Genomic DNA, 26,926 nt, shown 5'->3' on the forward strand with positions numbered 1-26,926 from the left:
TGTGGATATAACTGAGTAATAACATTTAACCCAAACCTTTTTTTAGATTAACAATATTTACATTTGCATTGAATTTGGTTTGCATCACATAACGGGGAATTTCCTGAATTCAAAAACTATTTAAAAATCAATAGCCTTCCGGGTCTCTCTGGCCCAGTCCGACCCTGCAACTCAGTACTAATTCACCTGATGATAAAATGGTTAGCAAACGTATTAAAATAGCAAGCTCGTTTTTTTAATTCAATATTACCAAACTCATCTTTTTGACAAGCTGTCAAATAAATCCCTGTGTTTCCCAATCCAATAATCTAAACTCTAAAAAGAAAGAGGTCATAAAAATGATTATTCCTTCCTCTTTTTACTGTGCCATAAAAAATGCGTTATCTAGGCGCCGATAACAAAAATCGCCTGTTATTGGTTGACGAGATATGCGTATATTTATTTTCAGCCATGCCAGTACCTTGAACTTTTTTTTAGTATTAGATGCGACCAGAGGAGGACTCACTTTGCAAATACTTCATTGATTTTTTTATTCATTTAGCAGATTGTACTATACAGTGCCACTTATAAAATCCAGGTCATATTATGTTTTTTTTTAATTATTGGTTTAGATCAAACTTGGCTTGGACGTAATCTATTCCACGTAATAAGTGGCTAAATAATGCGTTTATTGAACGAATTTTGAAACACTTTATTTGAAAAAGTTGTATCTTTTTTTACACAAGTAAAGTCTGTCCAGCGAGAGTATACATGACAGTAACAGTTGTCTCTGTCCATTTGACTTGAGAGGTAAATTTATGGTATTTTTGGATGTCGTCTGTCGAAATCTTCCCTGAGACATTGGATAATCTGACCATCTTTATATCATCTTTCAGCCAAGATATCAACTTTTTTGCAGCCGTTGCTTGGCTCGCCCTAGAGAAACTACATCATATGGGGGCATAGGTCGTAGAGTGTTGTTACTTTATTGGAAAATTCAAGGAATTACAGAATATGTTGTATCAGAGTATGATTATGAAGGGTTCGTCAAAGAAATCAGCAGACGAAAAATACCTACGTTGCGTTAAATTCCGATCATTTTGCTTCTAGCATGAAACAATCCCTATGCGGAAGTTTTGATGGAAGGCTGTAATTGTGTCTCGACTATCTTTTATTAGTATGTAAAGTTCGTTATGCTTTGTCTCATAGTCATAAATTGGAACCTTAAGGTACCTCTTCTTCTTACAGTGCCATACTCTATACAGAGCGTCGGCTACCTCTCGCATGTACTTGTGATGTGTGTCATCAGTGTTTCACAAGTACACGGGCCCTACAGTTTATCGCCGAATCCGAACGGCACTATTTGGGAGGCTGTGCATAGCAAATATACTCAAGGTGGTTTGCCATTGCCTTCCTTGAGGTGGCGGCTCACTGGTCGCTCTATTCAGATAAATCAATATTTATATTTAAATAAATAAAGCGACCATTCTGGCTGAGGATCGAACCCAGTACCTTTCGCATCGCAGATCGACACACTATTACTTGCACTACGGCGGGCCAAGGTACCTTTACAAAATAAATAAAACAGCAGATTTTCCTAACGGACTACAACTTTTCAACGCGGATTGCTTCATGCAAAACAAAATTTAGTTAAATTAAAATGTAAGGTTAAAATGATATAGATCCGACAGAACTGGAACCTGGATACAGGTCCATGAAGCTTGTAACTCCAGACCCGACTCTCTAAAAATACTGGATCTACCCATCTCTACTCTGTATACGGTGATTTATCTTCATTCGTCGTTGCCGCAATCTTCAACATCATTCTGATAACTTATACCCTAGATTAGAATTATGTGGGAGCTAGCTACTGTGGCTGGTTACACCGCGAGATTTTCACATCTATTGTGGTCCTTTTCTGATCTCTAGGTTACATTTTCCAGTCCTGTCCTTTTCAAAAAGTCAACAATTTAGAGACTGAACCCTCCATATAGGTTCTTGTCAATGGCATAATCCAAAGAATCACACATTGGCCAAGCTGACATAAAATCTGTTTTGTCTTTTCTTCCTCAGATTGACAAATTCCGCATATGATGTCGTCCGTTAATTTCATCAGCGTTCCAGTGGCTAGCACTACGCTTTCACCGCCTATTATTACCTCAGGATTCCGAATACCCAGTACTCATTTAAGACGTCAACCTAGGTAGCCAAACAAAAACAAACAGCAGTATAACGCCACATTGAACATATATCCTCTCATAATAATGATTCTACTGCTTAAATGTTAATTTATAACTCTGAGCATGAGAGCTTATTAAACATTAACTAACGAACGTTCCCAGTGGGAGCCGGCCCTGTCTATTATGCAGCCGGACTACGAAAACGCAGGAACGCATAGAAAATGATCATGAGAACGCACCAACCACTAGACAGACGTAAATAATAACCTAGGCCAATGTAGATTACGTTTTATTTCGAGTCGCGAACGAAGGTTGCGCGCCTATCGATGCGACGACTAGCTGAATTAGTTTTGCCTTCGGAAAAGTCAACGCCGCCGGCACTCGGTACCGAACCAGTTCGCGCATGTTCGTTCCGTAATTTCGTAAGTACCCACTGCCAATAATCTAGAGCTATCAAAGTTGAGTGTGTGTGCCGTGTGACGAGCGTACATTTTTCCTGCAATATTTTCTATTAATAAAACCTTCACGGGCAACCTTTGCTTTTATTTTGTCGTTTTTGTCAGGGTTGCGGGCGTCATAAACAATCTTCATGGCGTTTCCTCAAATCTTGTTGAGTTATTTTAAAGAGACAGAGGAGGATTTTGTTCTATTGACAAGGTTACTTTTTCCATCTGTTAATATCACTTAATTACACTTGCATTGAGAATGTTCTAATGGAATTATTTTCAATATCAAAAAAATATTAGTAATAAATTAAAAATGAATGGGTTTGACATTGTTGATTTTTTTTACAAGCTTATGGAATAAATTAAGAAAAATGGCCAACGAAACCTAGTCAATATGTTTGGTTATCATTTGACTGATAAGAACTCACAAAAAGATCCACCATCTTGGACATTCATTGTTAAACGAGTATTGCTGAAAGGAATACATGTGAAAGTTTTGGTGAATAGAAGGTACTCAGCTGTTATCATTTATCATAATATTACCTTTTTTTGATGATCAATATGTCAACGGAAATCAAAGGTGAATTGTATGCTGTGTATAGGGACCCTGTATCATCATTAGAAATGTGATATTTTAGACAACTGAAGTTTTACTACTACTCATAATTATAGAGAAAAAAGGTACTCCAAAACAATGTCTTATCGAAGATCCACCACTTATAATTTGAACTGATTGGTCGTCTTCATTACTTATGGTATTTAATCTCAAGACATTTTAGTAACTAGTGATGAGCAAATGATAGGACAAAACCAAGACTCCTTTGATCTTGTTCTTGTAGTCCAATAAGTCCAGTCTTGATCTTGTAGAATGTTTAGGAAGGGGGTTAATCACCGAGACCTTACAAATCTAGTGTGTGTTCTCCTGTCTTGAGTTGTAATGAGTTGACATCATACAGTCTCAGGGCATTGGCAAAAACTAGTATCTGAGACGGCTCCACAGAGATTCGCTCTCAATCTCCGACATCAGCCGTGCCAAAATTTATGGCACGAACGGTTATCGACGCACTCAGTGTCCTGACAGGACACTGTCGGAAGACTGGTACAATGTCGGTGGACTTTCCACTGCTGGGGTAAGTGCCCATTGGTTAGGAGTATTTAGTTTTCCACCCAGCTACTCCTATCCCTGTCCCTGCTTTGATTTTGGAAGCATCGGTATACCACCTTAAGGTATGGTCTTTTACATGCTGAGTCTTGATCTTAGTCTTGGTCTTGCTGCAAGGCTCCTGCAAGTCCTCCACTTTTAATAGATTTTTATTAGAGGCATTTTTACATCGTATCTTTATGTAAAAAGTATTTTAAGAAATTTAGTACATATGAAACTTTTAAAAACTAATATTTGTTTGACGAAAATTTTTATTCTTCATTATACAAAAATATGTACTACCTATAGACTGAAGCATTGCCTTCTCTAAGATTTAAAACACTATTTACAATAAATTAAAATAATAATTTTGAAATAAGTAGTTTTATAACACATTTTGAATGGTTAAAAAAACATACCGCCTTTATGTTTTTATGTTTAGACAAAAAAAACTTTTATATGAATATATGGCTTATTGTTGACGGCTAGCATAAATCATATATTCGCTGTCAATAGTTTCCTGGAGAAATTTCTTTTTGTTATTTTTATTTAATAAATTATAGGGGTGGGGTAAGTGCCTAGATAAAAATTTGATTAGTTTTATTTAAATTAAAATCTATGGAAAATGAGATGTAAATAAAAAACGTGAAAGGAAAATTGCAAAAAAAGTTTTGCATGCTGGGTCTTGATCTTGGTCTGGCACTGGGTCCGAATTTTAACGCTAAGCTCTTTTAGACGCTCAGCGTATATGACGTTAATTTTCGCATAGCGGGCACTTACTACCGATTTGGGTATTCTCATTTGACGCGCTAAGCGTCTTTACTGATTACGCTAAACGATTCGGAAACGGTTACATTAAAGGACCGTTCTGCTTATCCAATTGTCAGTAAAAATCGAAAAAATTGTGATTTTGTACCTTATCTTGCTCTTTAGTGAAAATTACTTCTTCTTCTATAAATTCCTCAATAAGTAATTGATAATTTACGACTTGGCAGCTATAAATATCGTTCAAAACATCGAAAATGCTGAGAAACGTCTTCAACATTTCCCTCGTATAATAAGAATAATGACATATCCATAGAAAAATAGGATGACATAACTCAACAATAGGTTATGAAATTCACGTAACATTAACATTTTTCATTATTTTATTCGCATTTGACTATTGGATACCTGAGAAATTGCGATGCTGTCAATATGTGCTCAACGCGTATCCAGAAAACGATTCGCACGGCAACGAGAATACCAAAATCGACTGCTTGGCGTTTCGCTCATCGAATAATTTCGCTTACCCGGCTGCATTTTTCTAAACGCCACACGTGATCGCGAATCGGCTCGAGCCGACCGTCAGCTTCTAAACGCCACCTGAGATCGCAAAACACCCTGCTAAATAGCACAAGTTATCGCAAATAATATTTCCTAATATAGTAAATAATATAATAATTTTGACTGACTTCTACATATCTGATTGACTTCAAATTTGTTTACTACGTGTATATCCTTCACGTATTATTCAGAAATCAAAGACTTATTTTGTGTGGTACGAGTTCAAGCAGGCCATGTGTGTTGTAATAAAATTGAAAATTTTTCGGAAAACCATTGGCATATCGTTTGGGTGGGGACGAAAAGCTGGTATGGTTATATGAATTTGTATCTGAATAAAGGATTTTTCTGCGTTTTCTAGCATATACAGTGTATACGCTCTTCAGTTTCATTACAAAACCCATGGCATTCTGATCAAAGTTGTGGCAAAAAAATATAATTAAAAAAAAACAGAATGACACTGACAACGTCCCTAAAGTCTCGGCGGATTCTAAAAAAACCAACACAACTTAAAATATTATATCAAATCGCAAAAAAATTCGAAAACATTAAACGAACATATTAAACATTTAAAAAATATTATAAAACAACAAAAATCTACTTCGGGATTTTTCGAGCTTCTAAAGCTGGATTTTGGTTTACAGATTCAGCCAAACTATGAGGAGCAAGATTTCCATTCTTCTTAAAATTAACAGGCTTTCTTTCAGTCTGGAACCGTCTCTTGCCACTGAACTTGGTTTTTCTTCGGGCTACACTAGTTGGCTGCACAGAAATGTTCACTCCTTTTCTTCTAGTGTGGACCATTTGTTTTCTTGATGAAGAAGGTTTGAATGCTGTGTAAAGTCCACTCAAAAGAGAAGATGAACTATTTATATTTTTTGTGTAGCTTTGAATACAGGCTCGAGCCGAGAAAATTCTCCGGAAAATGAAAATTCTCAGGATCATCTGAAAGGTTCTTCATCACTTTGTTGTCAAGGGTCAGTTATGAAACTTTTCCAGTTCACTCAATAGCTCTGTAGTTGCGTTGTCAACACTTTTATTGTCAGCTAATTTTATTGTAGCGCTAGCGCTGGTATCAAAATCAGTACCACTATTATCATCTCGGTAATCATCAACTGACTGACTAGAGCTTTCGTTTTTATCAGTCGGTAAATTTTCGAGGACTAAAGGTTGAAGTAAATGTGAAGGTGGTTCACTACCTGTTGCGATAACTTACTTCAACTTCTTCTTTGGTCCTTAAATTCACTCTGACTGTTTGTTCCGAAGTTTACTCGTAAGAATCGGGAAAATCAACGAAACTACTCATTTTATATGTAGCAAATCAAAACATAACTTGCGTATATTACATGAAGGCTAATTTGCGATAACATGTGCTATTTAGCAGGGTGTTTTGCGATCGCAAGTGGCGTTTAGGAGCTGACGCTCGGCTCAAGCCGATTCGCAATCACGTGTGGCGTTTAGAAATGCTACCTGGCTTACCGCCTGAAAGCGTAACGTTTTTATGGCAAAGTTACAGAATTCGGGCCCTGGTCGATTTTGGATTTTGTCTTGCTTTTTGTACAAGATCAAGATCACTCATCACTCTCGTTCATTCATCCTATTTATAACATTCCAAAAATTACTTATTACATATTTAAAAACACCTAGACAGAATAAAGAGACAATTGTTATATCCGTTTCTTTGCAAGTTTTTTTTTCAAGAAGTTCGTTAAAAACAATGAAACATCTTGAATAAAAACATTGTTTAATTAACTGCGTTCCAATATCGATTGTTAGTTACATTTTTGTTCTAACAATTTCTATTAATAAATGTTCAGGGGCGACATACCGAATGCGTTTGTTTGTCTTAAAGTTTTTATTTTTGCATTGAGTCAGGGTTGCGGACTCTATAAACAATCACTGCGACGCGACGCTTCCTTGAAACTTGACTATTTTGAAATTTTAGACAGACGGTCAAAGTCACTTTATGTCTCTCTTGTAGACCCTGTAGTTACATATCTATACATATAGAGCTTTAATTAATAAAGGATAATGCATACTATCTTTTGTGTGGATTACAAATTTATCTTATTTACTAAATAATATCTACTTCCTTTTTATAATATGCTACATTTTAAACTAAGTATAGTGTAATACTGCTAACATCATCAATATATCAAGCTAATTTGGAAAATGATTGATAGACCCGATGTCAACAAAAGTATGGTCCACGGACATTTTTTAAAAACGATGTACTCTTATTGTTTTTAAGAGAAAACTGTAAACGATACTTTTGTTGGCATCCAGCATGGTTTGAAATGAATCCATTCAAAAATAAGAAATAGACGATTTTGTAAATAGTTTAACTGACATCATATAACTAACATAATAGTTTTAATAACATCGTGGATTATAAGCTGATAAAAGGCTGACCGCCAGAACATTTAATCACTGCTGCCCGGCAGTTTTAGGATTTTAATTTTTGGAAATATATTTTTTACTATATCGTAAATTATAATATTAGCTAATGATTGAAACTAAATATTCTCTACCTTAGAGGAATAGCCAATTTAATCTAAAATCGGTAACTTTTTTCTAGATGCACTGTTTTTGATCATATCAGTGTATATTACATTCCATTACAAACTAATGATATTTATTCATACTCCTTGTTTACTTATTTTTCTGAATCCACCACAAAGTTTGACCTTAATTACATCGCGAAATAATACGAAGAATAAGACGCGTATTATAAAAGTTTTGTCGAAACTGGTCGAAACGTTTGTCGAAACATTTTCCGAGACAATTCCAATAATAATAAGAAACAAACAACCAATCACGGCTTGTCTCGGTTGATTTCGATCTGTTTCGGGGATTGCGGCTGAGACAAGCTAATATTCCCCACAACATAAGAAAAACATTGAGTTTACTTCTGAAAGTATTTAAAGAAATACCTTCGCGAAATTTGTTACGAAATATTTCCAGAAATATTTCGTGAAACGGCATAGTGTAGAAGTTGTTATTCGTTTTTATCTGTTATCTGTATGATGTAACTTTTGGCTGGAAACCATAACTTTTAATACAAATCAAAACTAAATATTTTACTAGAGCATTCTTTAACTTAGTTAGATGTTTCTGATTGATTTATTCAATCATTATAGATATATGTATTTAATTCAATAGACTGCGAACCTCTTTTCCGCAAATAATCCCATTATAATATCAAATACCTTCCTTCCTCGAACATGTACATTATACTACACGCGTTTATAATATAATTAACCTGAATTCGCAACAACGATGGGTCGCACAACTTAAAATAGAACAATTTTTATCTGTAAAATATTTAAATTAGACAAATGTCATTATCGACAAGTATACGACACCTACACATTACAATAGCACAGTGGAAATTCGTATTTTTTAAACATATCTACACGGTAGATAAATCTTTATATTGCCTTGGTATAATGCCACTATGTAAAAAACCACAATATACAGGGTTGTTCACCACATACGACACGGAGTATTGTAGCTAAACGATGAGATTTTTACAAATTGTAAGTTTGGGGTTCGTTGAAGGACTATTAGAGCTACAATTTAAAAATATTTTTACAAGATACAGAGTGTCCCAAATAAATAAAAAATATCAAAGTTGTATTTTTTTAAATGGAACACCCTGTATATTATTACTTTTTTAGTTTCTACGATTAAAATAAACGTAAATTAGATTAAGGTTTATTATACTTAAACCTTACCGTTTTTGAAATATTTTCAATTTTGTGAAATTGCAGTAAAAATTTTAAAGCTTCATTTCTCCAAGGGTATCAATGTTTTTAATACTAAATATTTAATGAAGTTTATTTATTGATCAGTTATTGTGTTGCAATAATAAAATAATACTACCTTATACAGAGTGTCTAAAAATTTATTTTAAATAATTATTAGCTTCAAACGGCAATAACTTCTTTAATTTAAATGGAATGCCCTGTATATTTTAGGAGAATCAGATGCACAATTAAATTGTCTATCAAATTGTATTATACCATTTTTTACCTATCCCTTCAAGTTTTCGTAGAAAATGCATTTTCTTATAATTTAGATACATCTCTCTTTTTGATACATTTATCAATATATCCATGGAATATTGACATTTTAGATTGTTTTTAAAGCAACAAATGTACAAAATGTACAGACTAGTAATATTATCGGTTTTAGCAAAACGATAATATTACTAGCCCATTTGTATGCAAAAAAAACTGTTTAAATCTTTATAAAAGAGTATACCATTAATTAAATATAACACCATTATTTCCCCATATAACTAATTAATGGCATACTTAATTGTGTTCGTTAATAAATTATTATAAATAAATGTGGATTTTTGAGTCAGAAATCAATATAATAATAATTTATCAAATTAAAGTCTTTGTTGTTATAAATAAGCATTTATTAAAAAATGAAATATCATTTTTAAGGTGTTACTTTTTATCACACTGTCTAATGCCTATACAAAATTCAGTTTTTTAGTATTTGGAGCAATTATTATTAATCAACGCAAACAGTCAGTTAATGTAGTTTGAATACTGGAATCATATTAATTGGTCCTCTTTAACAAATATTTAAACAGTCTTTTTTTATTTTTTAATGAAATAAACGAATTATATCGACAATATTAGTATCTGTACTCTTTAAAAATTTGGTACATCTTTAAAAATAATCTAAAATGTCAATAGTCCATGGGTATATTGATAAATAAGTTCTAAATTACAAGAAAATGCATTTTCTACGGAAACTTAGAGAGATAGGTAAAAAATGGTATAATATAATTTGATAGACAATTAAATTGTGCATCTGATTCTCGTAAAATATACAGGGTGTTCCATTTAAATTAAACAAGTTATTGCCGTTTGAAGCTAATAATTATTTAAAATAAATTTTTAGACACTCTGTATATGGTAGTATTATTTTTATTATTGCAACACAATAACTGATCAGTAAACAAACTTCAGTAAATATTTAGTATTAAAAACTTTGATACCCTTGGAGAAATGAAGCCTTAAAATGTTTACTGCAATTTCACAAAATTGAAAATATTTCAAAAACGCTAAGGTTTAAGTATAATAAATCTTAATCAAATTTACCTTTATTTTAATCGTAGAACCTAAAAATGTAATAATATACAGGGTGTTCCATTTAAAAAAATACAACTTTGATATTTTTACTTATTTGGGACACTCTGTATCTTGTAAAATTATTTTCATCGAACCCAAAACTTACAATTTGTAAAAATCTCATCGTTTAGCTACAATACTCCGTGTCGTATGTGGTGAACAACCCTGTATAAAGTCTTAATCCATATATGTATAGTTCATATCAAGTAAACTTTTAGTCACGTGATTAAGCTTAACCGGCACAGTGTTGCCCACTTTTACATATTTTCTGTTAATCAAATATTTTAGGAAACAAAAATAAATCAATTATAAATATATAAACAGTTACTATTTACATCAACAAAATTCACTTTCTTAACAGCACTTAAGGGACATAAAGGGCCATTACTACCGCTTTACTGTTCAAAATATTCTAATAAAGTTGCGATGAGTTTTTCACGGCAATTAGGCTATCTTGTACAGTTTCTAAAAACAATTGTCGACTGCAAGGTCTGCTAGTAAACATTGTAAAAATGTACTATTGTAAAAAACGTGTAGTACAAAACTAAAGGGTTAAAATGAATGACAATATCAGGAAATAAATAAATAATATGGCAACTTGACATTTTTTATAGCAGAGCTACCACCTGAAACCCCAGCGGGAAATTTAAATTCCAGTTAGTCAGCCCGGCGCCGAATATGTCCATGGTTGGCAACAATGAATTTAAAAATCGCGCCCTCGATTACGTAACTAAAAGTTTAATAATTGGTATCAAATATACATGGTTAAATAAATATAAAAGCTCAAAAGGTTTTTTGTCCCATCCATCACGCGTCTACCGCTTCACCAATTTTGATTATTCTTGTTTTAAATGAAAGGTATATATATTTGCAGATCACTTTTAGTTTATGTAAAACGAATAAATATTAAAAAATACATGAGGCACACCTAAAACACAATACCTTCAGATATCAATTATTTGTCATTGTCAATGGTGTATCAGTTAAATTATATGTCAAGTTTGAGTTGGTTGTTGGTTGAACCAAGTTGTTCAACCAAACTGAATCGTGTATTTTCACTTTATACTAAAACTCGAAATTAAATGACAAATCTAAGCCTACTCAGCATAGTTTTTATTCGATCATATACGCTAATTTATTTCATTAATTGCGACTTTCGCTTTCCTCAACCATTTTATGGCTTCTCGTTCATTTATAACTATTACACGAGCTTATTTGCATTTAAATTTATAACCTCACTTAAAGTCATAAACGTTGTTCAATAACACAATTGATTATAATAATAGGTATACACAATTAAAACTCCTATTTCAAAAACAAACATAAATACTATATAGACTATAACATTTAAGGATCACTCTATTGTCATAAGTACTTTTTGACATCTTAAGAAATAATGTTGCTTTCGATATTTGCCAAATTTGACAGATAAGATTGATAAATATAAAAAATCACATTTACCTAATTTAAGCAAACTTTTTGAGACCACCCTATATCGTTATTTATTTAATTTCAATTGAATTGGTACATGCATAATTCCAAATTATTGACCAAAATTTCTTTTCTTTTCAGGAATTATGACCCTTACGCGCACCCCGTGTGAGCTCGACAAGATGAGCCTTTTTCAGGACCTGAAATTGAAGAGAAGAAAAGTCGATTCAAGGTGTAGCAGTGACGGTACGTTTACAACTAATATTATTCAATAAATTTTAAAAATTACCTAGGTATTATCAAAGAATCTATAACCATGAAAATCTATGCTTTAATCCACATTTTTTCAAAATTATGATAGCAATTTTATTATCACCAATTTTTTTTTCATAATTAAGTATTTCAGAATATTTTTTAAATCACTGTATAGATTCGTTGATAATTATTTGCCCCTAAATCTATGTATATGTATAAAACAGAACTATTTTTTTTCATGTTTCTCATATTTTATTGTTAAAATATTAGTAGCGTTTTCATATAGAGATAAAAATAGTTCTGTTGTAGAAATTTCTGGCCATGAACTTCATATTTTAATATAGTAACTATTCCTATTACAATGTAACGAACTCCTAAAATAATATATTATTATTTCGATATCATGCATTTGATTTTTCCTGAAAGCATTGTTTTTAGTCTTTCAAAAACAAATTTTATAAGCGTTTAATAATCGTAGAATATGATTAACTTCAAGTATAGTTAAATTTAGAAACATTTATGGATTTTATTAATGAATAATTGTAGGTACTGAATATTAGTCTTTAGACTATATGTTTATCTGAAAAATTAATGATTTCTGAAAATTTATGGATATACCGGGTGCGTCTCGAAAGTGGCTCACCCCTATAACTTCTTTATTTTTTCAGATAATTAAACGGAATTTGGTATGTTAGTATATGACATAAATTAGTATTGATTGGCGTATTCAATTGTTTCTGGTCACTTCTTGTTTCACCAGAAATGCCTACAACTTTTGATTCTTAAATGGCACCCTCGATATATTTCTACTTTATTTGATAGAAAATTAACATTCTGAATAGAATGACATATATGATAAATTTTGATATTTTCTTTTTTAAAAAAATCGTATTTTAAATTTCAATCTAGAGTGTCATGGCTGTGTTAAAAACACTAATTTTTAATCAAGAAGCCTTAATCAAGATCTGATCGTCTAATGTTATTTGTGTCTTGTCCTGGCCCCTTAAAAGATGCTTAAATCGTATTTGTAATCATATCTCAATTTTTTCTCAAGTTTGGCTCATTAGCATATTTGGTAAAAGCAATTTTTTACGAATAATTTGGTAGAAAACAAATTCATATACTAGAGATGATCCACTGATTTCCTTGGATTAATACCCAGTTACTTTTACATAAATAAATAATTATTGTAATATACCTTTTAAGATTTTTGTTTAGTAACAGACAGTATTTAAAAAATAAAATGTTATTTTATTTAGTTCGTTTATTGTACGTAGGCGTAGTGTAGTTAAGACACACTTAGACTAGGCAGCCATGATCAAAATTTCCTTTTAGGCAATGTCTCTGTCCGCTTCTAGGCGAATCTGTCGCCGACACTAGCACGTCGTCTCCAGATCTCATCATTCCACCGTCACCGAAAATGGCCGACGCGGCGATCAACCCGCCTCCCAGCCCGGACTCCACACCACCAGCCCATCAGCTGATCAAGCCCGAGCCCACCCTGGATAAGATCTCCAGCCGCCTGGAGGACTCGGGAGTGTTCGACGGAGGCGGCACGGGTACCGGAGGGAGTGGCAGCACAACAGCCAGCGTCATCCGGAGTCTGCGAAGCCAGAGCCCGCCCGCCTTAAGGCCAGCACCGCCTTTCAGCCCTTCCCAACCGCCCAGGCCGCACAGCTCACCGGGGAGACCGGCCAATGCGAGTCCGGTAATTAAGCACGCCCCTCTCTTGCTGCAGCCGACCACGCCCAGTCCACCGAGGAACCTCACGCCCACCATCGTAACTTCACAAGAACCTACGTCTTCGTCCGCGTCTACGTATTTCCAAACCAGACCTAGAGGAGTTATTATCAGTCAGCCGCCTGCAGCGCTGGTTCAGGGTCAGTTCTGGCTGAAACATCAAAGAATAAATGGGGTGAAGCCAGAATTAATAGGAGGAAATTTTGGACCAACATCTTCACCGCCTCATATACCGGAATTAAGGTCGCCGGGAAGTCCGATGGCGAGGTCGAGTACGACAATACCAGTGCGACAAACGCCCACAGTGATAATGGGCGAGGCTGGGGGCGTGAGAACGATGGTATGGTCCCAGCCCACGCTCTGTACCACGCCCATATCACCGACCGGCAGCGAACCGCCTCTTTTTCCTACAACATCGGGTTGGTCGCCGGGTGCAAGCTCCGCCTCCAACCCCGAAGAAAGCGCCGCGCAGATGCTCCTTAACTTAGGGCAAGACAACCGCCTACGCCTACCAGTGAGCAGATCTATGATGTCACCTCAATCCCCTCCAGTTAGCGGGTTTTCCACCACCACCGCGCCCTTAAACATGGAACGCCTTTGGGCGGGCGATTTAAGGCAAATCCCTCTCAACCAACAAACCCAAGCGCTCAATCTAACATCTCCGACGGGTCTACCACCGCAAAATCTATTTCCTATGATGGGTTTGAGCGAACCTAGTGTGACGCCGGAGGTCCAGGAGCAAGGGGAGGAAGAGGAGCAGCCGATGATTTGCATGATCTGCGAGGATAAGGCGACGGGATTGCATTACGGGATCATCACGTGCGAGGGGTGTAAGGGTTTCTTTAAAAGGACGGTGCAAAATCGGAGGGTGTACACGTGCGTGGCGGACGGGAACTGTGAGATCACTAAGACGCAGCGGAATAGGTGTCAATATTGCCGGTTCAAGAAGTGCATCGAACAGGGAATGGTATTACAAGGTGAGTATCCTTATATGTTACGTAATTATTTTAAACTACGCACTGTCTATTTAACATTCGAGTACCCAAAGTAGAAAAAAGTCCTGGAAAATTTATTAATACAATAAAATAAAATATCTTCTTGGATTTGCATTGCCCTTTATCTTTGAAGATTTACACGACGTTCAACTTGAACACCTTGTAGCATTATAATTAGTCGTTATCAAGCCGATTCTGTGGCCGGATCGCTGGATTCTATTAATTGAAATGACACATGACTACTATTAATTATTTTGGTATCCAACCATTTGTATTGTGTTGTTGATCTACTTACATGGTGTCGTCTGTTATTACATTGCTCTGGTCCACTCATCACTCGTATTGGTAAGAGATTCTTGGCCTCGCCGATGTAAAATGCAACAGTTAGATAAACACTTTTTTAGTAAGGATGCAGAGCAATCCAGATTCTTCATGATGCTCTTGCTTGGTGGATTCTCTATAGTTGCCAATTTTTTTGATTCAATGATTCAATTTTCTTCTTACTTGTGATTATGTGTCATTAGTGTTTCACAAGTACAAGAGTTCTTGAGTTTTATCCATTAATACTGCGGGTCCTAATACTAAATTCTTTTATATGTATGAAAATTGGTACATAATAAATCTATGAAATGAAATTCCATTCTGAACTGAATGAACGCGAGATAAACGAATGGTCCATTCAACCTCATTTTTAAATGCCTAATATCTATAGTAAAAAATAATAAAAAATCAATTATATGTATAAAATATATTTGTCGGTTTCAAAAATACCCAAGTAATTAATATGTCAATATAAAATATATTTGTTTTAATTAATATTATGTTCACGCACGTATATTTATTAATTATATAATTCAAATAGTTTGCATACAAATGTTTCATTTGAGTTTTTATGTGACACCCGACTTGATATTTCCATTTAAAGGCCTTTGGTGAATTCATTAATGCAATATTTAACGCGGTACGTGTTGGTTTTAATTAATAAAAATATATTTGACATATCCTGTTTTACAATAATCTAGTTATTTAAATAAACAGTGGGGTGTATGATGGTAAGGATAAACCAATAGTAAAATAAATAGCTACCTTTTTTACTCTTTTTCAATTTATAAATTGAGAAATCTACCTTACCTTACAAACTCCTAGTGTTGATTTAAAATAAAATTATTAGTAGTATCCAATTAAATTTAGAAGTAAACTTAAAGATTTTGATTTTCTTTTCAGCTGTACGGGAAGATAGAATGCCGGGTGGTAGAAATAGTGGAGCCGTCTATAACTTGTATAAAGTCAAGTACAAAAAACACAAAAAGGCCTCCTGTAAAGCGTCAGCGAAGAACCAAGAGAAAAGCCTGCAGCAGTTCAAGGTGGAGCAACACCAACAGCAACAGCAGCAACAACAGCCTTCAATATTGCCACCAAACCTAGGTAAATATCTAGTATACAGATGACTGACCGAAATATCTGGAATGACTGAAACCAATCGATTTCCAGTTGTAATTTGTTCTCTCTATTTTTGTTTACCTACATTTCGATTCAAGTATTTTCTACATATTTCAATATCTTTCTAGATGTGAATATGATGTAGAATGTTTAGGACCGCGACCTTACAGATCTATTGTGTGTTCCCCTTTCTTGAGTTATAACGAGTTATAACTCATCATAGGTGGCCGGTGGCCTAGAGGTACAGACTCTCGTCTACCAATCTCAAGGTAATGGATTCGAATCCCACACCCGGCATTTCATCAGCTGACTATTTTTATTAAAATAAAAATAGTTTGGGTACCTAGGTCGACTCAGCCTTAAATGAGTACTTGGGATTCACAATTCTTAGGTAATAATAGGCGGTTGAAGCGTAGTGCTAGCCACATTACCTTCCTTGTATACCGAACGGCTCTAGTATGGCAAGCTCTACCTTGCTACTCCCAAGGGGTTAAACGCTATATACGAGAGCTATTATTATAACTCCTCATACAGTCTCAGGGCTTTAACAAAAGCGATCTCAGACGGTGCTACAGAGGCCAGCTCTCCATCCTCGACATCAGCCGTACCAAAGTTCATGGCAGGAACGGTCGTCGTCTCGGCGCACTCAGTGATAAGGTGTTCTGGTGTTTCCCCATTTTCTCCACAGAATCTGCATTCGCCGTTGTTTCTCAGCCTACTGAGGCGTTCGTTGAGAAGACAGTATCCTGATAGAAACCCTGTGACAATCCCAAGATTGTTTTTACTTAAATCAAGGAAAACTTTTTCGAGTGTCTGAGACCGTTGGAGGACACCCGTAACCTGGAGTCTTCCAAGTTCTTCAGTTCCGCTTTCAATTGGTTCCCGCTTGGAAAACAGAACGGTTCTGGTCCAGTTAGTGGAGTCTTCGCTCCTTTTCTAGCTAGATCATTTGCTTTTTCATTGCCTTCTATCCCTTGGTTAGCAGGCACCCAGAGTAGGAGGTCTTTTTGAATGTGATATTTTCCCATTATTCTCTTTTGACTTTCTATTCTCTAATAGGTAGTAGGTAGTAGTGCTACAAGAAGCAATGACTGACAAATAAGCTATTATTATATAAATATTCCTAGTTCGCCGTTGTTTCTTAGCTTCAATGCATGACATGAGTTTTTACATGACATACTTTTTTTTACAGTAATTCACAGAATAATATTACCACTAACAATGACACTTATTTTTTTAATAACTTTTTTTGAGTTCATTTTAATTTTAATGTCGCAGTTTAAAAAATTCACGGTAATTGACAAACTTTATTTCCAGTCCAATTCGGGTACTTGTTCTTCACTTAAAACTCTTTCCCGGAACGTTGCTGCGAGGTGTACTGGTACCACTACTGGTACTTGGTTTATCTTCCAGGATTTAACAAATTTATAAAAAAAATTCTCTTTAGTTAAAGTTGTCATTAATAATGTCAAGGTGTTTTTGGCACTAGAGTAAAAAAATTGACTTTTAATATATTAGTGTAAAAATAGATACTTTTTGCACGATCGTAGAGAAATGTACTTTTCTTTATCTGTAGCACCGTATATAGGTGATTCTAATGAACAAAGTGTTTTGGATCTGTTGCAGTCAACGGTACGATCCTGAAAACCGCCCTGACCAACCCGAGCGAGGTGACGCGGTTACGTCACCGGCTGGATAGCGCGGTGTCCAGCTCGCGGGATAGGAACTTCTCCGTGGACTACGTGCTGTCCATGATCAAGACGCTGATCGACTGCGACGAGTTTCAGGACATCGCGACGCTGCGGAACCTGGACGAGTTGCTGGACCACAACACAGATCTCAGCGAGAAACTGTGCAATATCGGAGATTCCATCGTTTATAAATTGGTTCAGTGGACGAAAAGGTGAGATTTCTCATTTAATTCCGTTAAATACCATTGAATAACACAATTTTATATCGTCAGTCTACAAGCACACACCATGTCGAAAAAATAAAGTTTAATGCATTTTTCCTGAACAAATATATCGCTATTATGGACTTCAGACATGCACAAGCCTGATAAAACTCTGAGAAACAGAAGGCTTGTGCTGTTGTCCTTAGAGTTGTTGGACTGGCACCCCACCTACTTTACAGAGCTTTTTCAGCAGGTGATTTCTTGTGGTGACTTCGTTATTTTATCTAGTACAATCCCTAAGTATTTTGGATGGTCTTCGTGCCTGTAAAGTGTTACCCTCCCACTTAATGTGTAGCTTGTGACTAGCTCTTCTAGTGCACAAATCGAAAGCGCACCTGGGTTTCAAAACAAATCAATGTATGTTGTCTATCTTTTATACACATATATTTTCCTTTCTTACCGGTAATAGTTAATAACTACATGGAATGGCTTGAAAAGTATGCAATTGAAATTACATCATTTAACCCTAAAATCTAGCTTTACATGACACTTGTATTATTCGAAATAAAAATGATAAGCAGTTAAATACACTTTAGAAACATATAAACTCTAACTTCTATCCATCCAAATAGCTTACTCGAGCATATGTCGGACTAGTCTAGAAGCCAGTAAGTCGGATAATCAATGACTATGATTCATTTGAAAGGAAAGTGTGATGTCAAACTTCCATTGTCTGTGTATAGAATAAAAATATATTAATTGCAATTGTCTCGAGTTTAAACTAAAGTTTTAAAGTTTTTTTTTTCAATGTAGGTTACCTTTTTATCTGGAACTTCCTGTGGAGGTGCATACGCGACTGCTGACCCACAAGTGGCACGAACTGCTCGTACTTACCACTTCAGCTTACCAAGCGATCCAAAAGACTGCCAGCGAGCAACAGATGCACCAGAGTGCAGCCGCGTCCACCACCTTGATAGAACCAGATTTTACTCAAGAGGTAAGTTAGTTTTCCTTTATATGCAACTAGATTGTAGAATGTATTGAAGGAGGGAAGATAATCACCGCGACCTTATAGATCTATTGTGTCCCCCTTTCGTGAGTTATAACTCATCATACGGTCCCAGGGCTTTGACAAAAGCCAGTATCTGAGACGTTTTTACAGAGGTTATTTCCTCATCTCCTATATCACTAGTACCAAAAGGTTATGGCACGAATGGTTCCCTCTCGGCAAGGAGATGTTTGCATTCCTGTATTCGCCGTTGTTTCTTAGGTACAGTCTACTGAGGTACTCTGGTCCAGTTAGTAGAGTACTCGCTCCTTTTCTAGCTAGATCGTTTGCTTTTTACTTACCTTCTATGCCTTGGAGGGCTGGCACCCAGAGTAGGAGGACTTTATTTTATTTGCCTAATTTGTTGAGCTGCTCTAGGCATTCTTTCACCAACTTCGAATTAATTGTTACTGAGTTGATCGCTCTTAAGACGCTTGACTATCGGGTAAGATGACTATTTCTTGATTCCGATAGTTCCTATCTAAGATAAGTACTTCATGGGTACAAGTTTCTTTTGACACCCTGTATAATTTTTAAAACATAATCTTTTTTATGTCAAGCAAATAAAATGTACGTAAGACCCAAGCCGTTGATACTCTCAATCAATATTTTAACTTTCTATTTTCCCTTTGGGTGGTATTGTGCGGTCGATTTAAATAAATAAAGATTTATGAGATAGATATCTTCCTATTGACACAATGGTAATTAATCCTACCATTCATTCTATTACGATTCAATGTGTCACGATTCATGAATATAGCCAATCTACTGCTATTTCGATTTAGTGCTTTCTATTTTCTAAATTAAGAACAGTAAAGAAAATTTATTGAATAATAAAAATGAATATGTACAGAGGGTAAGGTACTTTTGATCTTTTAATGATTTACTCTTAGGATTTACTATATTTAATATTTTACATCATCATAATTACATCATTATTTATAGGTACGGTATAGGTATAGGTATTATGATTTATAACGCTTTTCAAAAAAATATACCTGTAAATATATTTCTAGCAACCATTCTTGTTTGGCAACACAAAGCAGATATTCCTGTGTGCAAATGCAAACATTCACCATAAAAAAATCATTATGAGAGGAGATATAAGGAATACATAAGAAATTACCTACAGCAAAATTGATATCTAATAGATGGCTTTGAGACAACTTGTTGTGAACATACATTTAATATGGTTATATGTATATGTACAGTACGTCTGTTCGTTCTGTAGCTACGGGGTATCCGTGAGAGGGGAAACGATATTCTCTCGATGTTTTTCGTAAAAAAATAGACGCCTCCCATCAATAAAAATTCAACAAATTTGCAAGTAGACAAAAAATGAGTGGGCGGAGCGATTTGCGGTGACGTACTCGTTAAGTCGACGTATAAAATAAATTGCTGTTTATTTAAATATTTTTTGTCCGCATTCCTTTCATAGACACAGATCCAGCAGACGTACTGTATATTCTACAAATTTTATAAAATATTAATTTTACCCTTATACTACGGCTATGCCTAAAGAGTTTAAGATATTAAAAAACGATTAACATTATTATTCTTCTCAGAAAGATGGGTAGACGGAAATAAACAGAACCTTTACCTTAAAATAAACTAGTCATAACTATGTGCGTCATTTTTAGTTTTCCTTTGTTCAGCCCCAAAATTCATTTACTTTCAGACGGGATGTCTGGTTTCTATTTACTTAAGAAATGGTTATGTTTGGCCTTTTGCAAACCGCTCATAAAATGTTATTAAGAAATAATAGGTACGCCCGTGGATTTTTGGAGAGAGCATTCTCATAAAAGCACGGTCGCAGAAGGGACCGGGTTGCATTCCTAAAAATTCTTTCATAGACATAAGATTCACGAATTTTTGTTTGTTAAAATTTGTATTTTGTATTAAAAATTTAAAATTAAAAAAGTAATGACCAACTAGTAAAAGAGTTTACTTATAAAAAATAAACAATAAAATTCCCAACACAAATGGTGGTACGAGTCAAATCACAACAAGGTCATTCAACAGAGAACTACTATATTTGCTGGCGGCGACTACAACATTGGTGGCAGCGGTGGGATCAACTCAGGATCACAACAAACTATCCAGATTATTGATAAGCAGAGAATATCAAACCAGCAAGAAAATAACGATACTACTTTCCACTGCCATCGTTGGTATAAAGGAATCAGTGAAAAAATAAAGAAGACTGGATGAGAGACAAAGTTAAAATAGATTTGACAACTTCAATAACCTAAAGAAGTGTATTAAGCAAAAAAAAACTGAAAATACTTAACAGTAGAGCAACTGTATTTACAAAACTCATGTGAGTGTGGTACATCTTACATCAACGAGACCAAGAGACACTTACCGATGAAGAGAAAGATCTTTGAAACTTTATATGTAGCAACAGCCGATATTTCGAAATTCTGAATCGCAGAATATGTCTGCAACAATCATCATACAATATGGTGGTCGGAAAACAAAATAATTATTAAAGAGCAGTACTTAGGACACTGTCTCCTCAACGAACACCTCAGTAGATTGAAGCTGCAGTAGATAGCAAATTCTGTGGGGAAAATGGGGAAACACCAGAACATCTCATCACTGAGTGCGTCGAGACGATAACCAATCGTGTCATAAACATTGGTACGACTGATATCGGAGATGGAGAACTAGCCTCTGTGAAGCCGTCTCAAATACTGGCTTTTGTCAAAGCCCTGAGACTATTTGATGAGTTATAACTCGTTATAACTCAAGTAAGGGGGACAGAAAATAGATTTGTAAGGTCGCCGTGACTAACCTCCCACCCAAATATTCTACATTCTACATAGAGCAGTACTTGCCTACACATGCAGTCTATATGCCTGATATTCCTAACACCTTCTATAAGCCGAGTATTGACATCAAGAACACGCCAAGTCAAAGTCCCTCATCAACGGCCTTAAGTATTTGACGCTACAGTTAGCGTCAAATACTTCGTGAAAAAAATTCAACAGTAGAAACACTCGGCCTAGAAGTTGTTTTATTTGGTACATTTTATATTCTACGCCAAAAATATCGTGCAGGTGAAATCGTAGTACGCGCTTATCTTCTAAGTATAGAAAATATCTAAATTATAAACGAATCTGGAAACTACACTTCATGGATGACGTATCTAGTCGACCTAAATATCGTTGCACTCTGTTTCTGCTGCGTCCCCGCTTCCGATGAAGCGGCTAATTATCGCCGAGTAGAGAGGAGCTCAAATATCGATACTGATTAAGTATCGATCATTCTCTTAGATTAAATAAACTAAAAAGTCACCACAATAGCATTAGAAGTTTTATCCGCATAATAAGTAAAGGTTTTATCGTCATATTATTTATCAATGTTTCAGGAGGTATATCAGATCCCAGTAGGCAGCTCTAAATGATATTGTCTCAGTTATGTACTGTTCAATAAAGACAGCTGATTGTTGCAGAGCATGATCAGGCTATTTTTTAAAGGGCCAGCATTAAAAATTGCATTTTCGTAAAAAAATGCAACAGTTGAGTTATTGCAGCCACCTGAATTCGATTACACAATACAATAAAACCAAATAACTTACAATATGAAATACGTTTTCTTCTTAGTGCCATATTCTATACATAACGTTGGCTACCTCTCGAATGTATTGTGATGTATGTCATCAGTGTTGCACAAGTACACGGGACCTACAGTTTATCGCCGAATCCGACGGCACTATTTGAGAGGCTGTACAAGGCAAATATACTCAAGGTGGTTAGCCATTTCCTTCCTTGAGGTGGAGGATTGCTGATCGCCCTTTTTAGATAAGTCAATATTTTTATTTAAATAAATAAAGCGACCGTGCTGGCTGTGGATCGAATCCAGTACCTCTCGCAACGCAGGTCGACACACTACTGCTTGCACTACGACCTGCAACTTCTTTGCTTTAGTAATAAGCCACTTCAGAAGAGGTTAGTAATTTATGGTTAACAGTTAAGTTAGTAATAATCGTCGTATGGATATTGTGACAATTACTAGAGAAAATGAATAGTGGAGACCTTTTTCACTTTATACAGCTAGTGTACAACAGGATATTTTTTAAAAGAAAATGAAAAATATTGTTTTTATAAAATTTAAAGGTTACGCAATGAAATATAATAATAATAGGAAAGAATAATTCTTAACAAAAACGTATGGTTATATCCAGACGCCTATAAGGATGCCCCTATCCTATAAATTATATTGGAAAGCAATGATCTGTCGCATGACCTAATAGTACTGGCATCTGGGGTCAATAAATGGCTTGAAATTAAAAAGAAAGCTATTGAAAATATTTATTGGCATATATGGGTATTTCTCAGATAGAAATATGATATAATACCAGTCACTATTCACTCAATGACTTTTAAAAACCTGATAAGATAAGATAACTTCAAAAACTATAACGATAAGGTCTGCTTCAGCCTAATTAGCGTTTTTATCTTATTTTGTTTGAGAATGAATGTGGAATACGTATTTCCGTATTCTACTATGGGAAGATAGTATAGGCTTGGTGCATTCTCCGATGTGCAGCCACCATCGGAGAATGTCGCAAACAACTAGTATAGGTATACCAATGCATGGGTTGAAATAGCGAGTATACGAAAAATTTATTATTTAATTATTCTAAAAGTGTTAGGAAGTATAATTTGTGAAAATTCTAAAAATAAAAATAAAAAAGTAAATATTTTGACATCTTCAGAAGGTCTAACTTGAATTATATTTATTATTCCAGCTAAAAAAACTTTTTAGATGAGTTCAACTACGGTAGCGAGCATAGTTTTAATCACCGGTTTTTCTAGTGGGGCATTGGGACTATTTCGACTATAACGAAATTTTTTAAAGGTACATAATTATAATTTTAGAAGATGTTCACAAAACATTTAATCACTAGTCGATTAAAAAAAAGTAGACCATTATAATTGCACAAATTATATTTTATCCTCTCATAGTATATGCCTATTTAATTTTCTGAATATGTAACAAGCACTTTGTTTAGTCACTTGTTTCGTCGAACTGCTTGAATCCATTTTTTCTTTTGATCAAATTGGCGTAAGAAACTATGAAGCTATAAAATGTTGTTTCTCTCCTTAACATTTTTTCGGCAATTTTATTAACATTTGAAATTATCACAATACAACATGACGCCTAGTTCGAATTCTTTTTCACTTATTTTTTACTACCCGAAATAGCGTTACATTACACAAACCTCGTACCTGAGTGTTTTATAGTATCAATAAATGCACTAGCAAAAAACTAAAATACTTAAATATTATGACGCGATTTCAATATTATTTTAATGCAATCAACATGGACTCTAACCGGGACGGCATGAAATACGCGCGAAATTCGCGAAAGTTTCTGATTTCTGACGTAAGGTAAAACGTTATATGTGTTAGATGGGGCTTAAGATGAATAATGACGTCATGTCGCAAATGGAACGTTCTATGTTTGAAATCGATACGTCTGCCCATTCCTCCTAGTCGGAAACGCGACGGACGCACGCCACTGTCGTCCACCCGCCCGCGCCCGCCTCAAGGTCCTTCAATTCGTTCTAATTTGCTGTTATTCACCTTTCGGCGGACGGCGCACAAGGATAAACAAGTCCTTGGACGACGCTAGCGAAACGCAGCGCGTCCTGTTTGTGTCTATTGTGCGCGAATCGCACTAGCTGCTACTAGTTGTTCGATTCACGAAAAACAATACCAATAGCTTCAGTAGCGTCTCGTTTGCTTTGTAAATGCTTGCAAAATGAATACAGATGCATAGTCTGTCCAACAGGCGAAAAGGTCGCTTCTGCAGGGAGGCTTTCATTGAACGGCGGCGAATACTTAGACGCAAACGGTTTTCCTCGAAGCGGAATTTGCGTAAGTGGTTTGATATAAGAGAGACCAGTACAAATATCCATTTAGCACATGACAGAGAGGAATTCCAGTTGATGGTCGCCAATCTTCAATCTTATGAATTAAAATGACGGACAGAAACAGGCAAACTTTGAATAAAAAATCTAAGGAAGATGTCCAATCCCATTTTTATATTCATGCATTAGAGAAGTTAAAGCGAAGTCATGAAAATATCTTTTTTTGTTAGTTTTGTTTGACGTTTCACTTGACATGTTTGAATTTGATTTTGTGGGTTTATTGTGATTTTGGCAGTTTATTTTATGTTTTTGTTTATTTTATATTTGATTTTATGCAAAATATATAAATCTTAAAAAATATTGTGCCGATCAAGACTTGAATTACAATCAGATTATTAGAATCTTAGTAAGAGACCTCAACAATAGTTCTCATCAGCCTAAACAGAACCAGTCAAATTAAAAAAATCGGTGGAAAAAACCCCAGTTTTGAAAATGGTTTTAAATGATTTCCCTAGACTTGGGCTGATATGTGTCAAAACTCCCCGAAGATAAACGATGAATTCGAGGAGTGGGGACATCTACTGAAAAACACACCATGCGTACAAAAATAAAGCTGACAAAATTCTCTACCAAACTGGTTCAATACATATTTTTCATAGGTACCTTTTAAGAATTACAGGGTTGACAAAATTAACACTCTTTCTCATATTGTATTTTCGCATTAAAAATCCAATTAAAATCTAAATTTAATTTTTCATATTAATAATGGTAAAATTAAGGAGTCCTTATGTTATCTTTCAAGTCTTCATTGGATCGTAACTTTTTGTCTTCCATTGGAGAGCACTAGTGTGCATAGGGCTTTATAATAACTGCAAGTTATAGATTAATGCACTAAGTCTGCTTTACGGTAAAAAAAGTATACCACAGAATTTAGCGCAGCTGCAAATACTGTAGAAAGTATACAAAAATTTTGACAAAAATCAAGAATGTATTCCATGGTCCATGATTACTCAGAGTTGAAGATTTCTTTCCCCCCGCTTGCAGTAGATTTTTTTCCTCTGTAAATTCAATTGCATTTTTTCCGATTAATAAACATGTCCGCCACTGGCCGTCCGATCGTCATAGCCTTTATTTTCTAAATCCACTTTAGGTTCGACGCGAAATTAGGTCAGCGTAAACGTCCTAGGACGCGGGGTAAATGCACTCGTTACTAGAGCAGCGCGAGCTCTATTCGTGTGCATCTTTTATGGCGGCCACAGGCGTTGCAACGCAGTGGCAGCCCGGGCGGGTAGTCTGGCGGAGAAACCCTCTTAAAAATCATAACATGGCCTACTTTAAATCACATGATTTTTTTGGCGAAATATACGGGATGATTTGATTAAATCAGCACCACATTCAGTAGTCAGAACTACGGAAAATATGGAAAAAGACGACTGGAAATCGCATTGGAAGAAATAAAAATTTGAAAAGGCTGTTTACCTTTAAACCAATAGTATTTTTTTTTAGAAAACCAAGATTTAAAGTACCAACGGTCTGGAAATTTTTTTAAAGAAAATGAGTGAACCAGTGCAGGAGGCCTAATGATACAATCGCACAAATGAATGATTTTGTCACGGTTGAATAAGGTTGAATATCTACCATTCATCTATTTTTATATTTGATTGTTGTTTCTCTTCGACATATGCTACTTATTAACTGCTTCCTGTTTACATGGATTTTAAAGTTGTTAGTTAAAGGCTCTTGCACAACTTGGTCAAATATCATAGTTCAACCAAACAATAGAAAATGGAGATGTAAAACACTTTCTCCAAAGTAACTAGTTAAAAAAGGATCTCTAAAAATAAACGTGACCATTCGGTACCATTCGTCATCAGTTGAGGTACAGAAGGAAGAAGACTCCCACGACCCGGTCAGGTGTGACTAAGAACTGTATATATTTACGCTAGTGCTACCACAAGAAGTGAAACTTATCGACTATTAAGATCGTATCATCAGAGTAACAAGGAAAATGAAATATATC

The 26,926-nt window shown here is 35.2% G+C and overlaps 1 protein-coding gene across 4 annotated transcripts in view; it reads left to right on the top strand.

The window, feature by feature from the left end:
- The window catches only part of LOC115881312 (hormone receptor 4), a 190,439-nt gene that overhangs the window by 143,934 nt on the left and 19,579 nt on the right, over positions 1 to 26,926 (top strand). For 2 of the 4 annotated variants that reach the window (XM_030898742.1, XM_030898741.1), the window contains exons 2-6: positions 11,795 to 11,899; positions 13,267 to 14,625; positions 15,868 to 16,068; positions 17,710 to 17,986; positions 18,791 to 18,974. In XM_030898742.1, coding sequence (XP_030754602.1) covers positions 11,800 to 11,899; positions 13,267 to 14,625; positions 15,868 to 16,068; positions 17,710 to 17,986; positions 18,791 to 18,974 — 2,121 coding nt within the window. In that variant the 5' untranslated portion in view covers positions 11,795 to 11,799. Of the gene's footprint in view, positions 1 to 2,473; positions 2,582 to 11,793; positions 11,900 to 13,243; positions 14,626 to 15,867; positions 16,069 to 17,709; positions 17,987 to 18,790; positions 18,975 to 26,926 lie in introns of those variants that run through there. The other 2 variants (XM_030898743.1, XM_030898744.1) reach the window with 2 other exon arrangements.

The sequence above is a fragment of the Sitophilus oryzae genome, unplaced genomic scaffold (genome assembly GCF_002938485.1).
Source record: "Sitophilus oryzae breed Bouriz unplaced genomic scaffold, Soryzae_2.0 scaffold_1716_pilon_pilon, whole genome shotgun sequence".
Taxonomy (NCBI): Eukaryota; Metazoa; Arthropoda; class Insecta; order Coleoptera; family Curculionidae; genus Sitophilus; species Sitophilus oryzae.